Source organism: Hippopotamus amphibius, chromosome 2 (assembly GCF_030028045.1).
Source record: "Hippopotamus amphibius kiboko isolate mHipAmp2 chromosome 2, mHipAmp2.hap2, whole genome shotgun sequence".
NCBI classification, from domain to species: domain Eukaryota; kingdom Metazoa; phylum Chordata; class Mammalia; order Artiodactyla; family Hippopotamidae; genus Hippopotamus; species Hippopotamus amphibius.
Genome location: NC_080187.1, coordinates 111,119,043 through 111,141,082, shown reverse-complemented (window position 1 = coordinate 111,141,082; position 22,040 = coordinate 111,119,043). Strand labels below are relative to the sequence as shown.

At 45.9% G+C, this 22,040-nt stretch overlaps 1 protein-coding gene across 6 annotated transcripts in view; it reads left to right on the top strand.

Annotated features, from left to right (window-relative positions):
• The window catches only part of SYK (spleen associated tyrosine kinase), a 117,495-nt gene that overhangs the window by 54,734 nt on the left and 40,721 nt on the right, over positions 1 to 22,040 (top strand). For 4 of the 6 annotated variants that reach the window (XM_057722052.1, XM_057722053.1, XM_057722054.1 and 1 more), the window contains 4 exons: positions 11,857 to 11,992; positions 15,355 to 15,436; positions 15,821 to 15,864; positions 17,558 to 17,626. In XM_057722052.1, the coding sequence (XP_057578035.1) occupies positions 11,857 to 11,992; positions 15,355 to 15,436; positions 15,821 to 15,864; positions 17,558 to 17,626 (331 nt within the window). The remainder of the gene's footprint in view (positions 1 to 11,856; positions 11,993 to 15,354; positions 15,437 to 15,820; positions 15,865 to 17,557; positions 17,627 to 22,040) is intronic. The other 2 variants (XM_057722056.1, XM_057722058.1) reach the window with 2 other exon arrangements.

Sequence of the window (22,040 nt, the reverse complement as noted above, 5' to 3'; positions counted from 1 at the left end):
CACTGATATCCATTTGAACCAAAGCATGATGTCCATTTTTCTGCAGCGGTTTCAGGGCCTTCACAGTCTCACGCCTGAGCTCGAGAACCACCTTTAGTGCTTCTTGAAAGGAGGCGTGACGTGGGTGCTGGTGTGTGGCCCTGCTGCGTGGCTCTGCCCTGCACCATGGTCAGGCCTGGGCTCTGTGTCTCTTCTGTGCGGACAGGCCTGTATTGCTGGGAGCAGCAGTTCATTTGTCTCCTCTGTTGTCACAGCAACCCTGCAGCGAGGAGGAAGGCAGATTTCAGGGCACGTGGTGTGGTGCTCTCTCTACTTGGCGAACTGGCCTCACACCAACCCCCGTGTTTCTGATGTTTACAGCTCCTTGTCCAGCCTCGTCTTGCTGCTTGATTTTACCCACTGGGGGCTGATGATCCTGCTGGTCATTGCTTGCAGTTCCTCTGCGGGTCCATTCCCAGCCCTTCTGGACACGGTTTGGCTCCAGTTGGCCACCCACGCGTGCTTCTCACACCCCCTCCGCTCCCCTCCCCCTGCAAGTTCAGAGGTACTTATTTCTTCCTGCGTGACTCTGTCTAAGACTTGCCGAGGCAGGTGGGCCTTACCTGGGATCTCCCCGCAGTGCCTGGCAGGCGACAAGAACCTAGGAGGCTTTAAGGTTCAGAAACAGAACCTACTCTTTGTGATCCGTAATGCTGGGCTTCGTTGGAGTTGAAATGAGTCAATGCACGTGAACAGGCCACTCAGAATGTCGAGTGCTCTGTAGAAGGTTAATAAATATAAGCTGATCTCGGGTCACTAATGAACGCAAGACAGAAGGCCAAGGGACACCCGTGGCAAATGTTGAAGGCTTGCGGTTCCCATTTAGGAATAACGTGGAAACTCAAGTGTGAAAATACCAGTTCATCCTGGAACCTCCGATCCATATTACAGTTCAGTGGAGCAAAGTCCCCTGCCCACACCTTGGGAAAACAATACTCTTGCTGCCCACAGAAAACATGGATGGAAAGGCGGCATATTTCCAAAAGTCCGAGACCTGGAGGAGATTATAAATCCTCTCTAATGCAGTTTAAAATGCAGAAGGTATATCCCAGAGACCCTTCACCATCGCGATGGATTGTGTCTGGGGAATGCTGACCAACTCAGGTTCCAGTTCTCTCTCCTCTTGAATGATGGTGTGAAATCCATTTGTGGTGGCAGAATCCCTTGAGCCAGAAGGGACCTCACTGCTAATGGTCTCACTCCCTTGATTTTCAGATGAACTTGCTGAAGGCTGTCAGGCAAGTAGGAGATGAGGGCTGGAATGCAGGGTCCCTGGCATGTCTGGGCTGGGAGGAAGCAGCAGCAGAAGCCACGCCCAGGGCCTCCGCTGCCCCCAGCCCCACCGCTCTCCCCATGCAAGCGCGCATCACTCAGTAGGCCACTCCCCCTTCTTGTCTCCTGACCACACAGCTCAGCTGGGACTGTTCTAGAATGGCCTTGGAAAGAGTGGATGCCAGAGACTTTGTACTTTCCTTGGAGAATACAGAATATGGGCGTAACGGCGCTTTACGGAGGGTATGGACAGCGTGGTCTACAGACCCTCCCTCACAGTCATCTGAGCCTTTTCTGGAGGTGGCTTTTCATCACCTTCTATGATGGGCTGAATGTTTGTGTCCCCACAGACTCATACATTTAAGCCTCAGACCCCAATGTGACAGATTTGGAGGTGGGGCCTTTGAGAGATGATTAGGTTTAGACGAAGCCATGAAAATGGGGCTCCATGATGGGATTATCTGTGAAAAGGAGGAGACTGGACTATCTCTCTCTCTGCCTGAACACACTGAGGAGGCTAGGCCACGTACGTGAGCACACAGCCAGATGGCAGCCGTCTGCAAGTCAGGAAGCAGGCTTTCACCAGCATCTTGATCTGAGACTCCCAGCACCGTGAGGAAGGAATGGCTGTTGTTTAGGCCTCTCAGGCTGTGGTATTCCGACGAAGACCCCTGTTTGTCTGGGGTCTGGCCGGCCGGATGGCAGCACCAGGCAGGGACTCCCAGCCCGGGTCCTGCGGCTGAGGCCAGAGCTCTGTCTCGTCCAGGACACCAGGGACAGAGGCAGAGCGGACGGGCTGTGTTAGGGATGCATCCCCTCAGCTCTCTGAGGCCTCGTATGACAGCACAGTTTGCCATTTTGAGAAATCAGTCACAGCTGAGGTGTGACCGCAACATGAGTTTGTTAGAAAAGGGAAACAAAGCTTCCTTTCCGAAACTTTTGTATCCTCTCCCCCAGAGGAAGGATCCAGAAGGTGGGGTCCAAAGCATATATAATTTGGAGACCCTCTTTAGGAGAGAACACAAAATTAGGTACAAAATACAATATTATAGAGTGAGAAAAAAATCACAATGAATTACAGTTTTTAAAAAACGAATAAATACCTCAAACATGCAAAATTTAGAGAAAATAACATTTTTTTACTTAAGTGCCTGACATATGTTTATAGCACCTTCTGTTTTCTACATCTTTTGACTGCCCAGTGTTTGGTTGCCTCATCCCTTGACAATAATTTGCTAATATTTTCTGCATATTGAAAAAAGAAAACTTGGTCCTTCCTCTGGGTTCGCAACTCACTGTGAGTAAAGCGTGACCATTTTTAGGATCATTGTTGACTCTGGGAAAGGAAGTTGGAGTGGAAGAAAGAGTGGTCTTCTCTGGCTGTAATTAAATATCTTTTACAAATCATACAAAAACCTAAGGCCATGTGGTCACACTGCCGGGCCCTGAGGAGGAGGAGCGTGGGGACGGGCCGTGGTCAACAGGCGTCTGACTGTCCTGTGCAGAAATATCTCACCGTGTGGTTCGTGCAGGGCTCAGAGCTCTCGTGCGCAAGCAGTGCTCCCAGAACACATCACATCTGCTGAAATGTAATATGCTGGTCCTTTCGTGTCATCATGTACGGTATCTCAGAACCAGAACACTCTAAAATTCCCATGTTCGCAAACGAAATAACAATGGAATTGTCACTTTCTTTGTGTTTAGTACTCAAGTAAACATTTTATTGTTTTTGACTAAAAGTCCTTGCAAGCCTTACAGAGTCAAGAGTGAGTTCTAGGTAACCTTTAACATACACAGAGGGTGGCTCTCCCAACAACTGAATTAACATGGCACAGAAAAAATAGTATCTCAGATTTGTCTAAGGACAAATGAGATGCCAATGCCATTTTCACTGCAGTTCTTATTTTTTTAACTTTAAAAGTATGCTGCTTAAAAAGAAAAAAAAAAAAGAAGCTACAAAAATAGCCTTTCATTCCACAAAATAATGCATTCCACCAGGTATATGCCAAGCATTGTGATAGGACTGTGACAAACAGGACAGACTTCGGTCCCTGCCCGCACCACGCTCTCACCAGCCTAGGGGAAGTTATTAAATTAGAAAGACATACTGCAGCATGTGTGATGTGTGACTGTATGTCCCGCTCCATCCATCACGGTCATCCCATCCAGTGACACTGTTGACTCTTGAGTGGTATCTTTATTATATTTCTTTTCACTTGTGTATTGTCCGTCAGTCCCACGTGTTCTGAATGCCTAAGTGCAGGGACCGGCCGCCATCTTCACAGGCGGAGCCCCAGTGCTCAGTGGTAGGAATCTTTTTCTGGGGAAAGGGACATTTAAGCTGTGTGCTGAGCAGTGAGGAGAAGAGAATTAGTGGGGAAAGAAAAGAAAGGGGTCCTGGGTAGGAGGCAGTGTCAGTGCAGAGTCTTAAGGGGTCAACACTGTGACCTGAGCATGGCCTGGCCAGGAGCGGGGCAGGAGTGACAAGTTGTGTGACGGGAAGGCCGTCTGACCAGACAGGAAGTCCCTCCTGATCCTAAGGGCTGGACCGGGGAATGGGTTGTCACTCAGGGAGAGTGGAAGGGGCCAATAACATGATGGGAGGGGGTACAGCAGGGACTGTCTCAGGCCAGATGGTCGTCTTATTTATGCGCCGACTGTAGGATTTGCCAAATGATCCTTAAACTGGCCGATTAGATTTAGCTGAGGTTGAAGTGGTGAAAAGGCACTTCTGGACTCCAGCAGGAGGGAGGAAAAGCCATAGCAGGACGAGTGCTGGGGGCAGCTGTGCCCGGAGCCACTAGGCGAAAATGGCAGAAGGGAAGAGGTGCTGACTACAGGTGTCATTTTGGGAATGCCTGGTGGATGCCAGGCCAGCGTTGTCATGGTGATAGGAGGTGGAGGGGATTGAAGGAGATCCCAGGAGAGCCGATGAGGATGAGGTACTGCCAGGCCGAGTCTCCTGGGCCAAACCAGTGGGGCAGTCAGGTCTAGGAGACTTGTGAGGTCCTGAGGAGGACCCTGACCTCTGGGCTGGCACCCCACAGTGTGAAGAATGGGGGATGATGGTTCTGCACGGGAAGAGATGGCAGAATCAGGTGTTAGACCAGGACAGTAGTTTGTAGAAGTCAAGAGCGAGGGTTGGCCATGCTGTAGCTGAGTAGTGTGGGCAGGGCAGGAAGGTGAGAACCAAGGCCGAGAGGAAGCCCAGGAGAGTTGGAGTCCAAGGGTCTGAGAGGCACATGTGCTGGCGAGTGTGTGAGGAGGGCGGGCCAGGATCTGTGGCCTGTGATCTTTGTGGCTCCTGAGGTTGTAGAGCGTTACATCCCCTGTAGCTGGGGGTGGGTCTCAGCTCCTGTGCCGGCCTGTGGTTGTTGCATGTGATGGGTGGAACTCAACTGTGCTTTTCTCATGACAGCTGTTTAACATGTTACAGTCATCCCAGGTAGGGCCCTGTGTGCAGAGAAACAAGACAGTGCAGAGGCCTCTGAGCAGGTACCAAGTAGTGGTGCCATTTGTCCTTCATGGGCCCTGCACAGTCAGCCACTTTTCCAGCCCTGCAGAAAAATCGAGTCTCCTGTGTGACGTGCTCTTATGTACTCTGCCTCTGAAATCCAGGTGCCCCAGACCTTCCTTCCCCTGTCCCTTTCAAGGAGAGATAAACACTTTAATCTTCGAGTCATCCCTTCTTCATTAGCCATTTTCTGGATGGAGTATGACACTCTCATTATTTTCTCCCTTCCTCCCTTCTCTTCCCTTCCTTTCCCACAGTATCCTTCTCCATCATAGCCCCATGCCCCTCACAGCCTCTCCTCCTTTACACACATGCATGTGTGCACTCGCATGCACACACACACACACATACATTCACTTATTCATGCCTCTAACATTCAGGGCCCTGTGAGAATCCTTCCAGGAGAACCTATAGGTAAAGCAGTGAGCAGCATGCGTAGATGGTCCGATGAGGGTATACACCATTCTGTACACAACTGGGTACTAGGAGATTTGGTGACAGTGGCTTTCTCAGGAAAAGGATTGTATTCACCCAGAGTCAGGAATGTGCAGAACCATGTGGTCCTTGTCCAAGATGGACCTGGCTTGGGGACACTGGATGACATACCAGCCACCCTTGAATATTAGAACAGTACCTTTCACCAGTGCCACCCCTTCCCTTGCCCCCTTCCCCATCAGGTGGACTGGATGGCAGGAGGATGCCTCTCTTAGGAAATAGCTATTAATCTTTTTCAGTGCAAGTACAACTCAGTATAAGGATGCCATAAAAAATGTATTCACAGTATGCCACATTTTTCAGAGACGCTGAGATAGCGTGTAAGAATATACACGTGTATTCCCTATGAGCAAGGAACAAATGTAAACTAGGAGAAAGGTGGAAGGATGAAAACAGTACCTTCAGTGGGGCTCCAGGATACAGAGGCCAGAGCAGATGATGTAAGCACTGGTTCTCAACCTTCTGTGTTTGTGCAAACCACCTGGAGTCTGGGTAAAGCAGATTGCTGGGTCAGTGCCCCCTGCCAAGTTTTTAACTCACTAGGTCTGGATTATGGCTCAGGAACTTGGATTTCTAACAAGTTTCCAAGTGATGCTGAGGCTGCTGGTCTGAGGTCTATATTTGAGCCTGTTTGAAATGCCGAATGCCTACCTAAGCTATCTGATTAAGAATAGTGATCATTTGAGATTTTCCAAGTTCACTGAAGGGTCTGTAACCATATGTGCAGTAGGAAATGTTCTGGCAGTACACCCCAAATACTGCATTATTTGACTGGCTGAGACAGAGGTTACCTTGAAACTGCTTCTATTTGTAGAAACTTAAGTTCAGACAAGGACAGCCACTTAATAGCTCTGTGATTGAAACAGCTTAATTCATCTCTCCGACCTCAGTTTACTGAATGTTAGAAAGGGGAAACTAGTGTGTTAACTGAGTTGCTATGGAGATGAGCAAGGTAATATGTTTAAAGCTAAGCCAATGGTTGCCCTGTATCTGTGCTTCCTCCCAACCATGGATTCTTCTTTCATCAGTTCTGAAAAATACTCATCTATTTTTTTTTCAAATATTACTATCCTTCTTTCTTATCATTTCTTCCTTCAGAGGCTCCTGTTAAACATATGTTAGACCTTCTTAATTCATCCTCTGTATTCTTTCTTATCTTCTATTGCCTTTTCTGTGTAATGTTCTTGGGTTTGTCTTCCAGTTTGTTAATTTTCACTTCATCTGTATCTAAGCTACTGTTAAACTCATCCATTGTTTTGTTTTTTTTTTTCCCACCAATTACATTTTTTAAAAAATTTTTTAGCAGTTGTATTTATTTTTGTTATTTCTCAAATAGTTCTGTGCAGTTCTGAGAGTATCTTATTGCTTGCTAGTTTTTGTATTCCATTGTTTGTTTCTTTGAACATTTCATGTATAGTTAGCTTACATTCTGTATCTGATGATTCTAATACAGAAAGTCCTTGAGGGGTGTATAAATCTCTGTCTCTCCTTTCTCTTTCCCTCCCTGCCCTCTTTGTCATAACTCCTGCCTCCTTATGCTTCGGGTGATCTTTTTGAGCTCACATTTGATCGACATTCGTCTGTGGGACTCCTGAGTGTCCTATGCTGGGAACGCTGTCCTCAGAGTTGAAGAGGTCTTCTTCTTCACCCTCCTTGCTTTAGTGGGGAAATCTCAGGTTCAGATGCCCACCTTCTGCTGGCCCGGGATGCTCTCCCCCTGTCCACTGCAGCACTGATATTTGTCCTTAGGTGAAACTCACATTTTTTTTTTTTTTTGCTCTTATTTGGCATTCATTTTTCCCTGCTCAAGGTATAGCTTACTTTTTGTTATACACTTCAATTTCAAAAGCGATCTGTGGGTTTAGAAAAAAGCATCCTCTTCTTCATTGATGAATGAGATGGTGTGACCCTCAGATGCCACAATAAAAGCTGAGTCCTGTGAGCACTCTTATGTACTGCCATCATGGATCAGAATGTGCCGTTTTATTCGACACGTGCAGTTCTGCAGCCACAGCTCAACATAAAGATCATGGCCTGTCTGTCTGAAGTGAAACGTTTAAAGGGAGATGTGGACAGATGTCAGTATCACTTCATTGGTCTGATCAAGGTCCCCATGAAGCTGGAGGAGAAGCACCATGACCTCATTTCACCTCATGAACTAGAGCAGAGGGAGAGAGGGGAATCTGTGATAAAACTTTTAAAAAGGCAGATGCGTGAAAGAATAGCTTGGCGTGGCCTGACATGTGGACCTGTGTTCCATACTGATCCTGATTTCATTGCATGTATGGAATGCTCATGTGCCTGACTTTTGCTATAGTGCAAGGCAGAAGTACCCAGAAGTTGCATTTTCATTTGTCTTCTGTGGATCATTTGGGCTGGCACCTCTCCTGAGTCTGGGGGTGCTCTCAGCATTATACTGGCAAGCATATGACTGGAAATGCCACTCCCATATCCTATCTTTCCCCATTCCTCATCTCATCTCGAGAAACCACTTTTGGGCCCCATGCAGCAGTATCTGACCACCCAGTACAGCATCAGCCCTGGAAGGGAGCCCCTCCCCATCTCTCTCTGTACAGCCCATCCCAGCCATAGTCACACAGCTCATCCCAGGCGCCTTCCTTCCTCTCCAGCCAGCCATGCTCCGCTCTGCTATGGGAAAAAACGTGCAGGACAACAAGAATGCCTGGTGGGCTAGGATGTGCTGTCCTGTTCTGTCTGCAGCAACGCAATGCAGTGTCCCCAGACCTTGGTGGGTGGGGGTCACCTTGAGGGTCCCATCACCTCCGGGATCCTCACTCCCCCGTCAGTGTCTGGGCATCATTACCACGTGTTTTCTTTGATCCAGGAGGGCATAGGAGGGGGTGGAGAGGGGGTTCAGCCCCTCCGGGCTGTGCCTGGCAGAATGGACACGCTCCCCACCTCAGCTTTGCCAAGTGCTTTGTGTCTGTGAGGTGCAAGGCCTGCTCATGGTAGAGCCTGTGACCGTCTACGCTCGGAGGCAAGGTGGCTCTCCTGCCCTCTCACCAAGGACCTCAAGGCGATCTTAAGGTCAGTTAGGACAACTTTGCAGTTCAAAGTGCTGAAGTCCCACACCCTATCATGGCAAAACACAAATCTGTTGTGAGCCTGCTTCTTCCAGGAAATTCACTTGGAAAAAATACAGTATTCGGGGGCTCCTGGGAATATGCCTGAGGACAGTTGACCTGAAGGGTGGGAGCCAGCAACCGCAAGAGAAGCTGCCAGACTAGCCTTTGCTGTTTCCAATTTGGGAGTCCACGTGGCAAACCTGGCAGGTATCCCAGGGCAGAGGGAGGGGGCCAGGAGGAAGAGCTACTTTAGCTTCCAAAGCAGTAGAGTCCGTATGTTAGATTAAAAATAGCCCAGCCCAGGACCAGCCTGCAGCCAGCAGACACCTCACAGTTGCTGACCGTTAGTGTCACCAAGCCTCTGGTCTTTGCCTCCTACAGATGTTGGGCCTGTGGGTTTCCCTTCTCTGCCCTCATTTCCTGCCAGCTGCCTCGGGGGCTGCTTAGGCTGCGTGTCCAGGGCCTGTCCCTGTGCCTGCCGGTCCTTAGGCTGTGCTCACCGGAGAGCTGTCACCACTGGCATCCCGGGAGCTGACACAGGCTGCCTGGCTGGAGCTCTGGGAGAGAAACTCCTCCGGGACCTCCTCTCCTGGGGAACCTCAGGGAAGCGTGTGCCTTTGCAGAAATCACTGCCCAGAAGCAAGAGATGCTCTCTTTCTGCCTTGCACCAGCGCTCTTTCAATGCTGTCTTTCTTATGAAATATTAAACACACATGAGAGTGCATCACTCTATATGTGCAGCTTAATGGATACGTATAAGGCAAACACCACCGGCGTCAAGAACGAAAACGCAAGCAACATCGCAGAAGGCCCTCACTCACACCCCACCCCTTAGAGGACACCACGTCTGCACCCTCGTGTCCAGCAGGCCCTGGCTTTTTCCTTCTTTTTCCTTTCTAGTTGACCACCTACAACCTAGGTGTGCATCTCTCAACAAAACTGTTCGCATTTGCCTGTCTGGGGACTTCATGCTTGTGGAGTCACGGGGTTCGTTTCATGCTGGAGTGAGGCCTCTGTGCTTTATATCACAGCCGCTGTTTGTTTTATCCTGTGACATTCCGTGGTGTGAGTACCCCACGACGGACCTACTCACTCTGCACTCCGCGGACGCTTAGGTTGCTTACAGTTTTTGATACTCACAGATGAAGCTGTTAGAATCATCCCCACACACTTTACAGGCACGCCATGCACACATTTTGTGTATCTTAGAGCATGTTGCTGACTCACAGGGGATAAACAGGTTCAATTTCAGTAGAGAATTGCAAGTTGTTTTCCAAAATGATTGAACCAGTTCGTGTTCCCACTGGCAGTGTACGAGGGTGCCTATTGCCCTCATTCTCAGCAATGTTTAGTATTTTTGGTCTTTTTAATTTTTGCCAGTCTGAAGGGTTGTGTGATGGTATTTCCACTGTGGTCGTAATTTGCATTTCCCCATTTCTAATGAGGTGGTTGCACCATCTCCCTGGGCGTTCTGTGATCCTCCATCTCAGTTTTAACAACAAAAGATCCATCAGGGCATAAGGCAGGGTGGAATGGTGGGCATTGGACGTGGATTCAGAAAACCGAAGTTCAGATGCAGTTAATTGTTTCCAGGATGCTGAAGCCAAGATGCAAAGGACCTTAAATCAAAGAGAGTGGTATTTTAGAATGGCCTGTGGACATCATTGTCCCAGGGTTACCTTTCATATGAAAATGCATAAATTCTTAATGCTTCATGTTAAGAATTTGCACAATTCTTTGGACCTCCAAACTATCCTATTTGTTTGCCACTGATGCTTATAAAATAAACAAAGCAGGTGTGCATAGATCCACATTATTAAAATAGCTTCCCTATAAGATAGATTCAGTCCTTCCTCATATAAAAATATGTTTTTCCTTTACTGTGTGGTTGTTTTTCGGTTCGACAGCAACCAACTGGCCTTGATGGGTCGTGTGACCGTGAAAGGGAACGCGGGTGACCTGGTTGGGTTGGGAGGTAGGGTTGTTTTCACAGTGCAGAAGCTTTCAGAAGTGGCTCCTGCCGAGGCCGAGGGGGTCTGGGTGTGTCCCACCACCCATACCAGCTGCCCTGAGCACTGGGGCATGGAGGGAACTCGTTCATCGTGCACGGCCAAGCACGACTTGAAAGAAACTTATTTTAAAAGCAAGGTTCCAACCCCTCACCACACAGCTCAGCGCTCAAGTCCTGGGCTAGCTTTTTGAGATGAACCTACAAAGCCAGGGAAACTGACCATGTCAGTTTCCAAAGCCCATCTCATGCATGTGGCCTCTTACAACCAAGAGGAGGCACCAGAAATATCCCCACAACATGGAAATCCCACGGCAGCTTGGCACATTTGAACTCTTCCCAAAATACAGTGCATTGGGCACTTTGCTTAATATTTGGGGACCTCAGTTTCCTCATTTTAGAAAACACCAAGGCCAGAGAGGCTTTCTGGGACCTTCTGGGACCTCAGTGACTCACCCTCTCTTAGATCTTGTGATCCCAAGGGCTTGAGTTGCTGAGGGGAAGATGGGCTGAGGATGGTGATGACTAAGGATTTCATTTGGGGGAGGGGGTTCACCTGCATTTCGTGCCTTTGCAGCCTGCATCTGGACTGCACCCTCCCCAAGTCCTGCAGGCCTTCCCCATGGGGAGCAGGTCCCCCTACATTGCAGTGGGTGTCCCTCTGTTTCAGATTCACAAGTCTCATTTCTCAGATGAGGGAGTGGGGTGGCACCAAGGAGCACCTGCTGGGACCAGGAGGCAGAGCCTGGGAGGTCAGCACAGCCAGCGCAGCCCTGGTTCTGCTTGCTGGTCCCTGCCCCACAGTGGAGGGCATTTTCTTCTCCTGGTGATGTCATCTGACAATATCACATGGAGGATTTTAAATCCCAGTCCTGCCCTCTCCTCCCTGCAAAAGGGAGAGCAAGCTTGAGAGAGAGGAGAGGGCCCTTGGGTGTAGAAGCTGTCACCCACCTCTATCTGGGGTCCAGAAGGTTCCTAGTTAAAATGCCCTCCAAACACGCACCCCCACACCCACACTGGGCTGGGCAGGGCAGCTGCACAGACTGGAATCTGACCCAAACACAGACCTCACTGAGGAGAGGAGGTGAGTGCGGAGGGCTCCACAGACCCCGCCCCCCCAGCTCCGGGCTGCTCTGGGCCCCACGTGCTGGTGCCCCGAGCGACGTTGCTGTTCCACGTGAATGGAGGACTTGGCCCCAGAGCCCAGGCCTCTCCTGATGCCCACCCAGCACTCCCCGGCCCACTGGGCTTGGCTGTAGCCCATCCCCAACCAAGCATTTCCTTGTCTGGAGCTTGTGGTGTCACTGAGCCGTAGGCTGGGCCTTCCTGGGTACAAAGCCCTTGACCCCGAGGTTGGGACGCTGCTGCAGGCTGCCCGCCCAGGGCGCTCCTCCCCACCGGGTGGTAGGAGTGATGGTGATACGCTGTCTCCTCTCTTCCAGGATCAGGTCCAGGGACAACGGGTCTTACGCCCTGTGCCTGCTGCACGACGGGAAGGTGCTGCACTACCGCATCGATAAGGACAAAACGGGGAAGCTCTCCATCCCCGGTGGGAAGAATTTCGACACACTCTGGCAGGTACATGTCATCCTCAGAAAAGAGGGGAACTGGTCCCTGGACCTTTTTAGAAGACCTGGCTCCTTGCCGAGACCTACCCGATCAGAGTCTGCTTTGCAGCCTCCAGGTTCCTGGACACACTGGTCTAGGGTCACCATGTTAGGTGACAGAGGCTCCCATAGCTTGTCCGGGGCCCTTCAGCTCTCGGCACCAGGGGGTGGTACCAACTCAGGACTGTGCTTGCTTTACAGGAGACCCTGCATTGGCGCACTAGAGACATTTCTTTCTAAGACGTTGTACCTGGAAGTCAGAGCAGCCTTTCAGACAAAGACACACGAAAGAAAGGTGTAGATGGCTAGGAAGGGAGGCCTAGAGGTGGATGATCAGACTGTTCTTTGAGTTGTGAGAGGCCAAATTTAATATAAAATGTCAGGTGCCGTTCTCGCTGCAAGATGAATCTTGCTGCAAAATTAAGGCAAACTAGCAGTCAGCATTTCATGCGCTTCAGACCACCAATTACATAGGATTGTTCAGCCCTGGTCTAAAAAAGGGGTTCTTCTTGACCCACCTGGTAGTAAACCCCAAAACAGAGCATAATTTGGGAGTTCCTTAGGCACTAATGAGCCCTAAACTGATGTTCATCCCTGCTTTCCATTGGGCACAAACGACGTGGTTTCATCCTGCATCACAGCTCCGTGAGGAAATGGCAAAGTGTTCTGTAAACTGTAGTGGGTCCAGAGGTGGAGAAAACCAAGGGACTCTGCCACCCCAAGAGCAACAGCTACGTTGAGCTTTTGTAGGTGCAGGATGTCATCAGAGATGGGTTCAGATGTCCACACCAGGCCCCGCCAGGAACCTCACGTGTGGTAACAGCAGGAAAGCACCCGTCTCAAAACCTTGTCTTTTTTTAAAAACTGAGATCAGGGTTCCCCATTTCCTTTAAAGCACTTAGAGTAACCACTACATGATGTATTTTGTTTCCTAATACTGTAGTTGGGGAAAAAAATCTTCTTTTTTGAGTGCTGGGTATTTTAACGTTTGTTCGTATGAGTCATAACGCTGACATTGCCTTTTGGTTTCTGGCGCGTTGGCACGTAGCTCCTTATCGACCACAGACTTTGCTTTATTTTAATGCTATCGTTTTGAAAGAGTATTTCGCCTTTGTACTTTAAAGGTTGTTTTTAAAAAAGTAAGTAAAGAACTCTGTGCCAGAGATGGCATGTGGAGTGAAAAAGCCTAAAATATGTCTATCTGGCCCTTTACAGGAAAAGTTTGCAGACCCCGGCCCAAGAGGGAAATCCTTACGTGTATGCCCACCTCCCAGACACCCTTGTGGGGTAGATTGTCTGAAAACATAAGCATGTAAGGAGATAATTGAACGACATTGGAGAGATGGATGGGATATTTCCGCTGTTGTAGGGACCTCAATACTATTAGACTTAGAATACACAATTGCATTTAACAGAACAGAGAGAGCTTTGATGTCCATTTCAGTAGTGTGTTAGGGCTGGTCAGATTGAAACATGTATTAAGAGGATGGATCTCATGTTGTGTTCTTTCCACGATAAAATAAAACTTTAAAAAGAGAATGCTCCCTGGAAGGATAAAATATATTCATTCAATAAACATCCACCCAAATACCTAAGTTTTCAGAGGATGAAAGATTCAGGAGCAAGAAGTCCTTAACTGGAAAAGGTACCAATAAACAGATAAGAAAGAAATATCAGGAGGATTTTAGCTTGTCTGAAGAGGAAATATCTAGATGAGAAAAGAAAACATGAAAACTAAGACTGTCTTTCTATTGCATAATCTTGATTAGAGATAAATAAATCTACTCACCATTCATTTATTTTTTTCGTGTAGAAATCAGACAGCATGAGTCATAGTTTTCTGGGAGCCGTTAGCCAAGGCTGTCCATGTTCCGTCAACATGAGGCCATTTGCCAAAGGCTCAGCTTTCCGCATGTCCCACCTCTTATGTCACCTGTGTTGTAATGTCTTATCTCTGAAATTTTGGGGCTGAATTATTTGGTGCCTCCAGAGCCTTTGCCCACAGCACTATTACAGCATTGATCACTTTACATTATTCATTTATATTTCTCTCCACCAAGAAAGTCAGTACCTTAGCAGCAGGAAATGTGTCTCATTCACCATAGTTTACGTTTTGTCCCATCCCAGGGCCTAGCACACAGCAGGATGTTTGTTGAATGACTGAGTAAATGAATGAAAGTTAGTGTGCTGAATTGTTATCACATGGATATAGGAGAATATAAACAAATAAATGCAACTTGCTACCCTGCCCCCCAAAAAAGAAGAAAGAAAGATTCCATCTAAGCAAATGCAGATCAGCAGTCTGCCTTCTAGCTTACTTCTTTCCAAGACGTGTCAAACCCTCAAGAATTTAAAGACTTCTTTTGCAACTATAACTGAAAGGAATCTACACATTGTAACTCAAGCCTACTGCTGGCCCATGGGGGTGTAAAGTAGAGCCCTTGTAACTCCAGAAACAATAGAGAAGGGCAATAAAAGGTCATGTTTTTATAATTTGTCTGGTTTCACCACTGTTACCGAATTCTGGCATAATTATGTGATATCCCAACTACTAGCTTTTCCAGTGATGATTTAGTAAACTTATAGAAAAATCAGGTGATGAAGATAATTAGCTACTCCTTCTTCCATATTGTTGTTTGTTTGAATCCAAGTAGCAATGACTTTTTTTTATAAAGTATAGGTGACATCCTTGGAGCTGGTAGCAGATGTTCCTATCCTGCAAGTTTGCTTTACAATAATATGAAAATAAGTGATATTCTTTACAGGTTGAAGGGTTTATTTTTTGTATCAAAATAAAGAACTAATTTTCAGAACCAAAAAAAAAAAAAAAAAAAGAAAAGAAAATAGAAAGAGGGTGACCCAAGAGCAGAGTCCAAAAGGGAAGGTGGCATGTGGATTTCTGTCCAGAAGTCTGAGGGTGGCAGGAGAGAGGCTGGGGAGGGATCAGGAAGACCACCAAGGAAACATCTTTTGTTGCTAAGAGCTGTCCTTGAATCACTTCTTTTTAAGCTCTTTATTGGAATATAATTGCTTTACACTGTTGTGCCAGTTTCTGCTGTACAGCAAAGTGAATCTGCTGTATTTATACATATATCACCATATCCCCTCCCTCCCACAACTCCTTCCCACCCTCCCTATCTCACCCCTCTAAGTCATCACCCATGATCGAGTTGATCTCTCTGTGTTATGCAGCAGTTTCCCACTAGCTATCTATTTTACATTCGATAGTGTCACTTTTAAAGTCCTAAAGGGGGAGTCAGCTGCTCCAGGTCAGGACTTCTCCATTTTCTGCCTCCATTATTTATTACACATCCTTACTTTCTTCTTTTTCAGCTCGTCGAGCATTATTCTTATAAGTCAGATGGTTTGTTAAGAGTTCTTACAGTTCCATGTCAAAAAATTGGTGGGCAAGCTGGTGAGTAGCCAAGACATTGGAGTCTCACTCTTTTAAGATGTTGATAGTAATCAGACTTGTTTTAGATTCGGTCTGTTGCAAATTCAAACAAGATGGGATGAGGCTTTGTTTTTACTGATTGATTGAAATGATGTCAGATTGCTCCAGTTTTATAAATATCATTCATCAAAAATAGCTGATGGCTTTACCTTTAAAAAACAAATTCATTTTAATTGCTTATGTAAGAAAAGTGAGAGAGGACAACAAGAAATGTAAGCATAAAATGTATCTACTCCTCAAGCAGTAATATTTTAGTCACATTGATTGATCTGCAGTGGGGGGAGGGGTGGTAAATAGTTGGTTTTCACTGACATAGCAGTAATTGTCCGTGTTCTTTCTGACCAGGAAATATTAATTTCCGTCCACAACTTCCAAGTTCCCATCCTGCGGTAAGTGTTACTTAGCCATGCCATTAAAGGTGAAATAGTTGTATATTAGCACAGTGAGAAGCATGTTTAGGTAATAGGAGTAGTGGTATTTGTTTTTATCATACTTGATAAACTAGGATTGCTGGTGTCAGCTAGAATCAGCTTATTTCAGTTCTGAGCTAGCCCAGTTAACTTCTTTGGTAGGTTAAAATCCCTTTGTTTTCTAAAAGTATACAAAATGAGGATGCAGCCCAATGTTAAATCAGAAATATGCCTCCTGGCAGATTTGGGAAATGGTAACGTGTTGATTAGGTTCAGTCCTGGCCCATCCACATGGAGCTGTGTGCTTGGTCCACATGACCACGCCCGTGATGGGGTAGCCAGCCGGGTATATAAGAGACTGACTGCCCAACTCTTGGCTAAACCAACCAAGACATTGTTATCAGAAAAGTAACCCTTTCCAGGAGAGCTGCTTTGGGTGCTTGGTGGAGGAAGGCTTGGGATGGGGGTGCTTGGTGCCATCACATGAGAGATGCCTCTAGAGAAGGATAGAGTCAGGAGTTTGGCCAGAACCCACCTCCCCCTCCAGGTCAATGGGAGGTGAGAATGTGGCCTGTCCACACTTCTCCATGTGGGTTTGCCCAACGCATGTCTGATGCCCCCAAAGAGAGAGAATCCCAGCTCTCTCCCCTCTCTAGACTGTTATTAGTTGACACACAGATTTAGATTCCAAGCAGGAATGTTGTCCTGCTACTTTGAGGGGGACCTCACTATGGACCTTTGATGCCCTTTAATGCCATCTGTGAGGTATGAAGATTCCCCGGTCATGAGCTGTGCACTCTATATCTCACTTTCTGCCTGTTAACCCTTGAAATCTGCAGAACACGGTATGCACACTCCACCCACAGTAGGGCTGTTGACTTGCTCAGAAGCTCTAACTACGCTGAACCAGGCAGGCTTTCCAGGCACAGCCCTTGTTCCCAGATTGGGGGACCTGGAATTTGCTAAAATACTGGTGAAGTTTGAGATCTACCTCTAAAATACAGCACCTTTATGGAGTCATCATTTTGTTTTACTGTTTTTATGGCTCATGGGCCTGGCAAGTACAACTTTAAGTTTGTACCTGCCATGAGACAGGTCCATTTTCCTCTGAGAGGCATGAGGGCTTAGAGCTGAGTACTCTTAAAAGAATATCAAGCCCTCTGTTTAGCCATGCATCACCTAAAGGCTTCAAGGAGTTGGACATTTTGGAAAAACTTTTTATTGAGTAGTGAGAAACACATAGGAAAAAAAATGCATGTTCCCTAAGGATCCAACTCAGTGAATTTCCACAGACATCATGGAACCAGCACCCAGAAGAAGTAACAAAATTGGGCAGGCAGAATTAGCTTCTTTGGGATGATTTATTTGTCTTGAGTTTGTGACTTAATAATTGTATATGATACATGGGCTATTTAATGTAAGAGCTCAAATTGTATAGCCCTCCATGAAAAATACTGCCAAAATATTTTTCCAGGTCCTTCTGCTCATGTGATTGGCTTTTCCCAAAGCCTTTCTAATGATCAAGTGTTGTCCCTAGTGCATCTCATCAACAGAATCTGGGGGAGGGGGGGTTAGTATTAATTACGGAACAAGTTAAAATAACGTCATGTCAGGTTGCCTGTGTTTGTTTTCTGAAACATTTACTGTTCCTCTTTGCCATTATGGTTTCTAGACTTGGTCAGCGGGTGGAATAATCTCAAGAATCAAATCATACTCCTTCCCAAAGCCTGGCCACAGAAAGGTGCTAAAGTGTCCCCTGCTTGCTGTCCCTGACTGAGTGGTAGGACAGACCCGCAGTCAGCACCCACGCTCTGCCCCGTGGCTGCCCCTCCGTGCACTGCTGCTGAAACCCCCTGCTGCTCTGGTCTCACGTCCCCGCCGTGTGTAGCCCTCATGGGCAGCCCATGCCCCGTAGTCACTGTGCTTTCCATGTGGGTCCGAGTCCCTTTGCTGCAGAGTCCATCCCCGTGAGCGCGCGCTCTCTGCTAAAATGTGCGCTTGGAAGTCATCTCGGCCGATGTAGTAAGTGGGAGGGAATTCTCTTATGGGAAACTCTTTTGAAAGCAAAGCAAGCCGGAATCACACGCTGCAGCATTATGGTCATTGACTAGATAAATTGCATGCTGGTGGAAGGAACAGCCAAGGTTGCGTGGGTCCTGCCCAGTGACTATACTAGGCCATTTGATTTTGTAAGTATCAAGTGCCACAGGAACTTCCTTGTGGCTGCAGAGTTCCAACACAGAACTTTAAATATGACATATATAAAGACAAGGTGGAATTTGAGGATTAGAAACACTTTTTATTTATGAGACCGGGAAGCTGACATATAATGCGTTTTCAAAGTTTGCTATATGATTGAATTATGAGGGAAATAATAAGTTCTTTTTTAATGACTTATTTATAATGAGTCACCTCCCTCAAAAAAAAATATTTATAATATGTATATGGATTGCTTTTTTAAAAATTTTTTACTTTTATCATTGTGGTTTAAAATTGATTATTTTATTAATAATTCTTTGCATTTTCATATCAGTTGGTATTTTTCCAAACCTTTAGCGTCAGCTCGTGAAGCAGATTGCCTCAAGTACTTATTAGAAACAACAGAGGTAAAAAGTATAAAAGCCCCAAGATTTTCTTTCCAAGTGGGCAGTCATATTCTAGATGTTCTCAATCTTGTTTACTACAGAACAGAGAAGTGGGTTTAGTATGGTGTTTGAGGGGAAAAGTTATGTGATAAACCTGAATGGACTAACTACCTGTTTTGATGTCACATTCCCAGTCAGTGTGGACCAGCTCGTGGGGAACATCAGCCATGAGGGGGCACCCCTTTTGGGGGGTGACAGTGAGGGCTGCCCATGCCAGGGTGGCATGTTAGGAGTTGGGGACCAGGTTGTTAAGGCAATACATGCTCTATGTCGGTGTCCCTTTTGCCCCACGACCTGGTGTTTGTTTTCAGCCACTTGGGCCAGTAGGTGATTGAGGCTTTGACCTTGAAGAATCAGCATTCCCCATGATCCAAGGCGAAACTGTCCACAGCTGCCACCTTCTGGCCCACCTGGTCCTCGACTCCAGTCGGCGTTCACCCCTTCTCCTTGGAGAGAGCTCACCTAGTTGTAGGATGCTATCTCACAGGACCATAGGCTGGGGGCAATAGGCCAGATAGTACCCCATCAACTGAGATGATTCAAAATGTGTTCTGGTTCAGGGTGCTTTCCAGTCATGAGTCATCTTTTCAAGAGTCCTAATCAAACACTGCATTGACAGAGCTTCGTAGAACAACTCAGGGAGGGACACTGAGTTGCCCATGCACGGTGCTCCGTCAGCAGGCGGGCCCAGAAGCTTTCGATCGCCTGGCTTTCTTGGCCCCTCCACATGAGAGATCTGCCTGGCAGCCGTGGAGGAGCCCCCGTGGACATGGGCCACAGCCCTGGCTTCCACAGCTTGTTTATTTATCACACTCTTTATGGCGGCCCAAGGCCAGTGTACCTATGCACAGCCCATGCATGTACAGTCCCAGAGATGAGCAGTTTCACTGCAGACAGAGCAGATACCGCATTCCACTTTTAATTCTGTGGTTTCCAAGGGCATCATTCAGGGCTCAGCCAGGAGAGCGTGACCAGTCAGAGATTTATGCATGAAACACACACAGCACACTCACATACACACACACACATATAGATACATACATAACACACACATGTACATATTTATACATACACACATGTACACACACACACACCCACGTATACAGACTTACCACTAGGACTTGCCTTACACAACTGTAGGGGTAAATTCAAAGTCCATAGGGCAGGTCATCAGGAAGGGAGGATGAGCAGGGTGGAACCATTTGGGGAAGGCCAAAGCTGTCATCCACAGCCAAGGGTCAGGCACCACACCTCCTTGGTGCCCTCTCTCTCTTAGGAAAGCCTCAAACTCTTCTAAGGACTCTCCACTGATAAAGCCAGGCCCACCCAGAATAATCTCCCTAAATTAAATCAACTAATTAAGGGTTTTAATTACCTCTGCAAAGTCGCTCCACAGCAGTACCAAGATCACAGTTTGAACTTGAACGATAACACAGGAATATCGTTCAGGCTAGCCAGGTTGACACATTAAAATGCCAGCACCCCAGGAAACAGTAACCCAGCACTGTGAGGAGACCGGCCCCACTCCCATGCATGTCCTTGTCCCAAGCAGGCTGAAGCCCACTCGGGTCACCCACAGTGACTAAAGAAATATCCATAAAATAAGTCTTAGTAGATCTTTAAATTAAAGAAGAACACGTCTAAAGAAAGTTGAAGAAAATATCAGTGAGACTACCTAAAAATAAAATATGCATGGATAAGAATAACATCATCAAAAGAAACGTAATAAACTTGGAATAAGTATTAGTAATGATGATACATATATAAGGTTCATATCTTTAATATTAAGGAGTTTCTATATTATATTAAGGAGTTTCTATATCTTTAATATATAAGGTGTTTCTATAAATCAATAAAAGTTTTACCTATCTGACAGGTTAATGCGCAGAGGATAGTTTATAGCAAAGCAAATAAAAATAGCTCTTAAACATAGGAAAAGCTGTTCCATTTCATGGAAGAGAAATGCAGGTTAAACCTGTGGTGCTCCCTGTGAAACTGATCCCAGTAAACAAGCTTGGTGACACCACACAACAAGGGTGGTGAGTAAGCACAGCTGTACTTTATTGGAGAAGTGTGAAATGGTACAATCTCTAAGAAAGGCAGTTTCACAGCATCCATCAAAATTGAGAGCACATAGACCCTCTTAACTGTAATTTTGTTTCTAGGTATTTATCATACAGATATTCTTGCATTTATGTGTAATTATGTATATATGAAAGTGTTTATTCTAACATTGTATCATTGACAAGATCTGGAAATAATTTAAAAGTCAACCAATGAGAAATACATGAAATCAGCTACAACAGAATTCATACTATGATGGGTAGCTGAGATCTAGAATTGTTTCCAAAATACAGTGTTAATGGAAGAAAACAAAGTCATGCACATATATATGTGCTGATATAGTGTAGAATGTTCTAGAATATAGAAAATACTGATAACACTGGTTGCCTTGGGAGTAGGAAACAGAGTGTCAAGGAGACCCACTCTTCATTGTAAACCCTGCTGTGCCTTTTAAAATTTATCCCTCCTAAATTATATAGTCAATTTTGAAGGATAATTAAATATTAGAAACTAATCTGATTAATACTGTGGAAATACTTTTCTGGCTAAAAGAGGACTGTTGTCTTTCTAAATTTATAGCAACTTTGAAGTATGCATTGAATTTTCATAAATGCCAAAAATATCAGTAGTTAATTGATAAAGAGAAGGATTGTGTGATTTAAGCAGTGGATTAAAGGTATTTTAATTGCCCACCAGAAATATTTTAGGAAAACTAATACTTACGTTTTCACAGATAGAAGGGGAATTTTCCATTATTTAACCAGGTGTGAGAAAAGACTTGTGGGAATTATATGTCAAATATTCCATCTGTGCAGCTAAGGTGTAAATAGCTTTCTTGAATTTGTTAATTTGGTCAGTATGAATAGTTGTTTTTAATAATTCAGGCACAAAATGGACGTGTTAGAACTTGAATTAACTCTACATATAGGTAGTTAATAACAAGCATGTTTTGATTTGCAGAATATTATTAACCAGATAATTTGAAATTCCATAATAAAAAACTTAAGGGCAGGTGTATTTTTCTTTTCTTTAGAGATTAGTACATTTTAACACTTAAAAATATAAATGAATTTAACTGAAAAATACAGGTATAATTCACCCTCTCCTTGCCCCCTGCCATCACTTACTCTAAGGACCGGTAGTCCTTACATGAATAAAATTCCTCCGATTATCAGCATGGGAATATTTTTCTTTGCTGCTTCAAGTGCATAAACCCATCCTTCTGTTAAGGATGACTGGCAGAGTTTGAACAACAAGCAGCCTTAAGACTGTGCTTCTGTTTCACAGTTCAGAGGCACGGTCTCTAAGATCAGACAACGCATTCACATTTATCTTTGCTGTGGAAAAGTGTTCCAGAATTTCAAATTAAAACCCATTTTTCATGTTTTACTCCAACACGTACATTGCTGGTTAGAATATTTTTAGACATTTTAATACATCATTCAC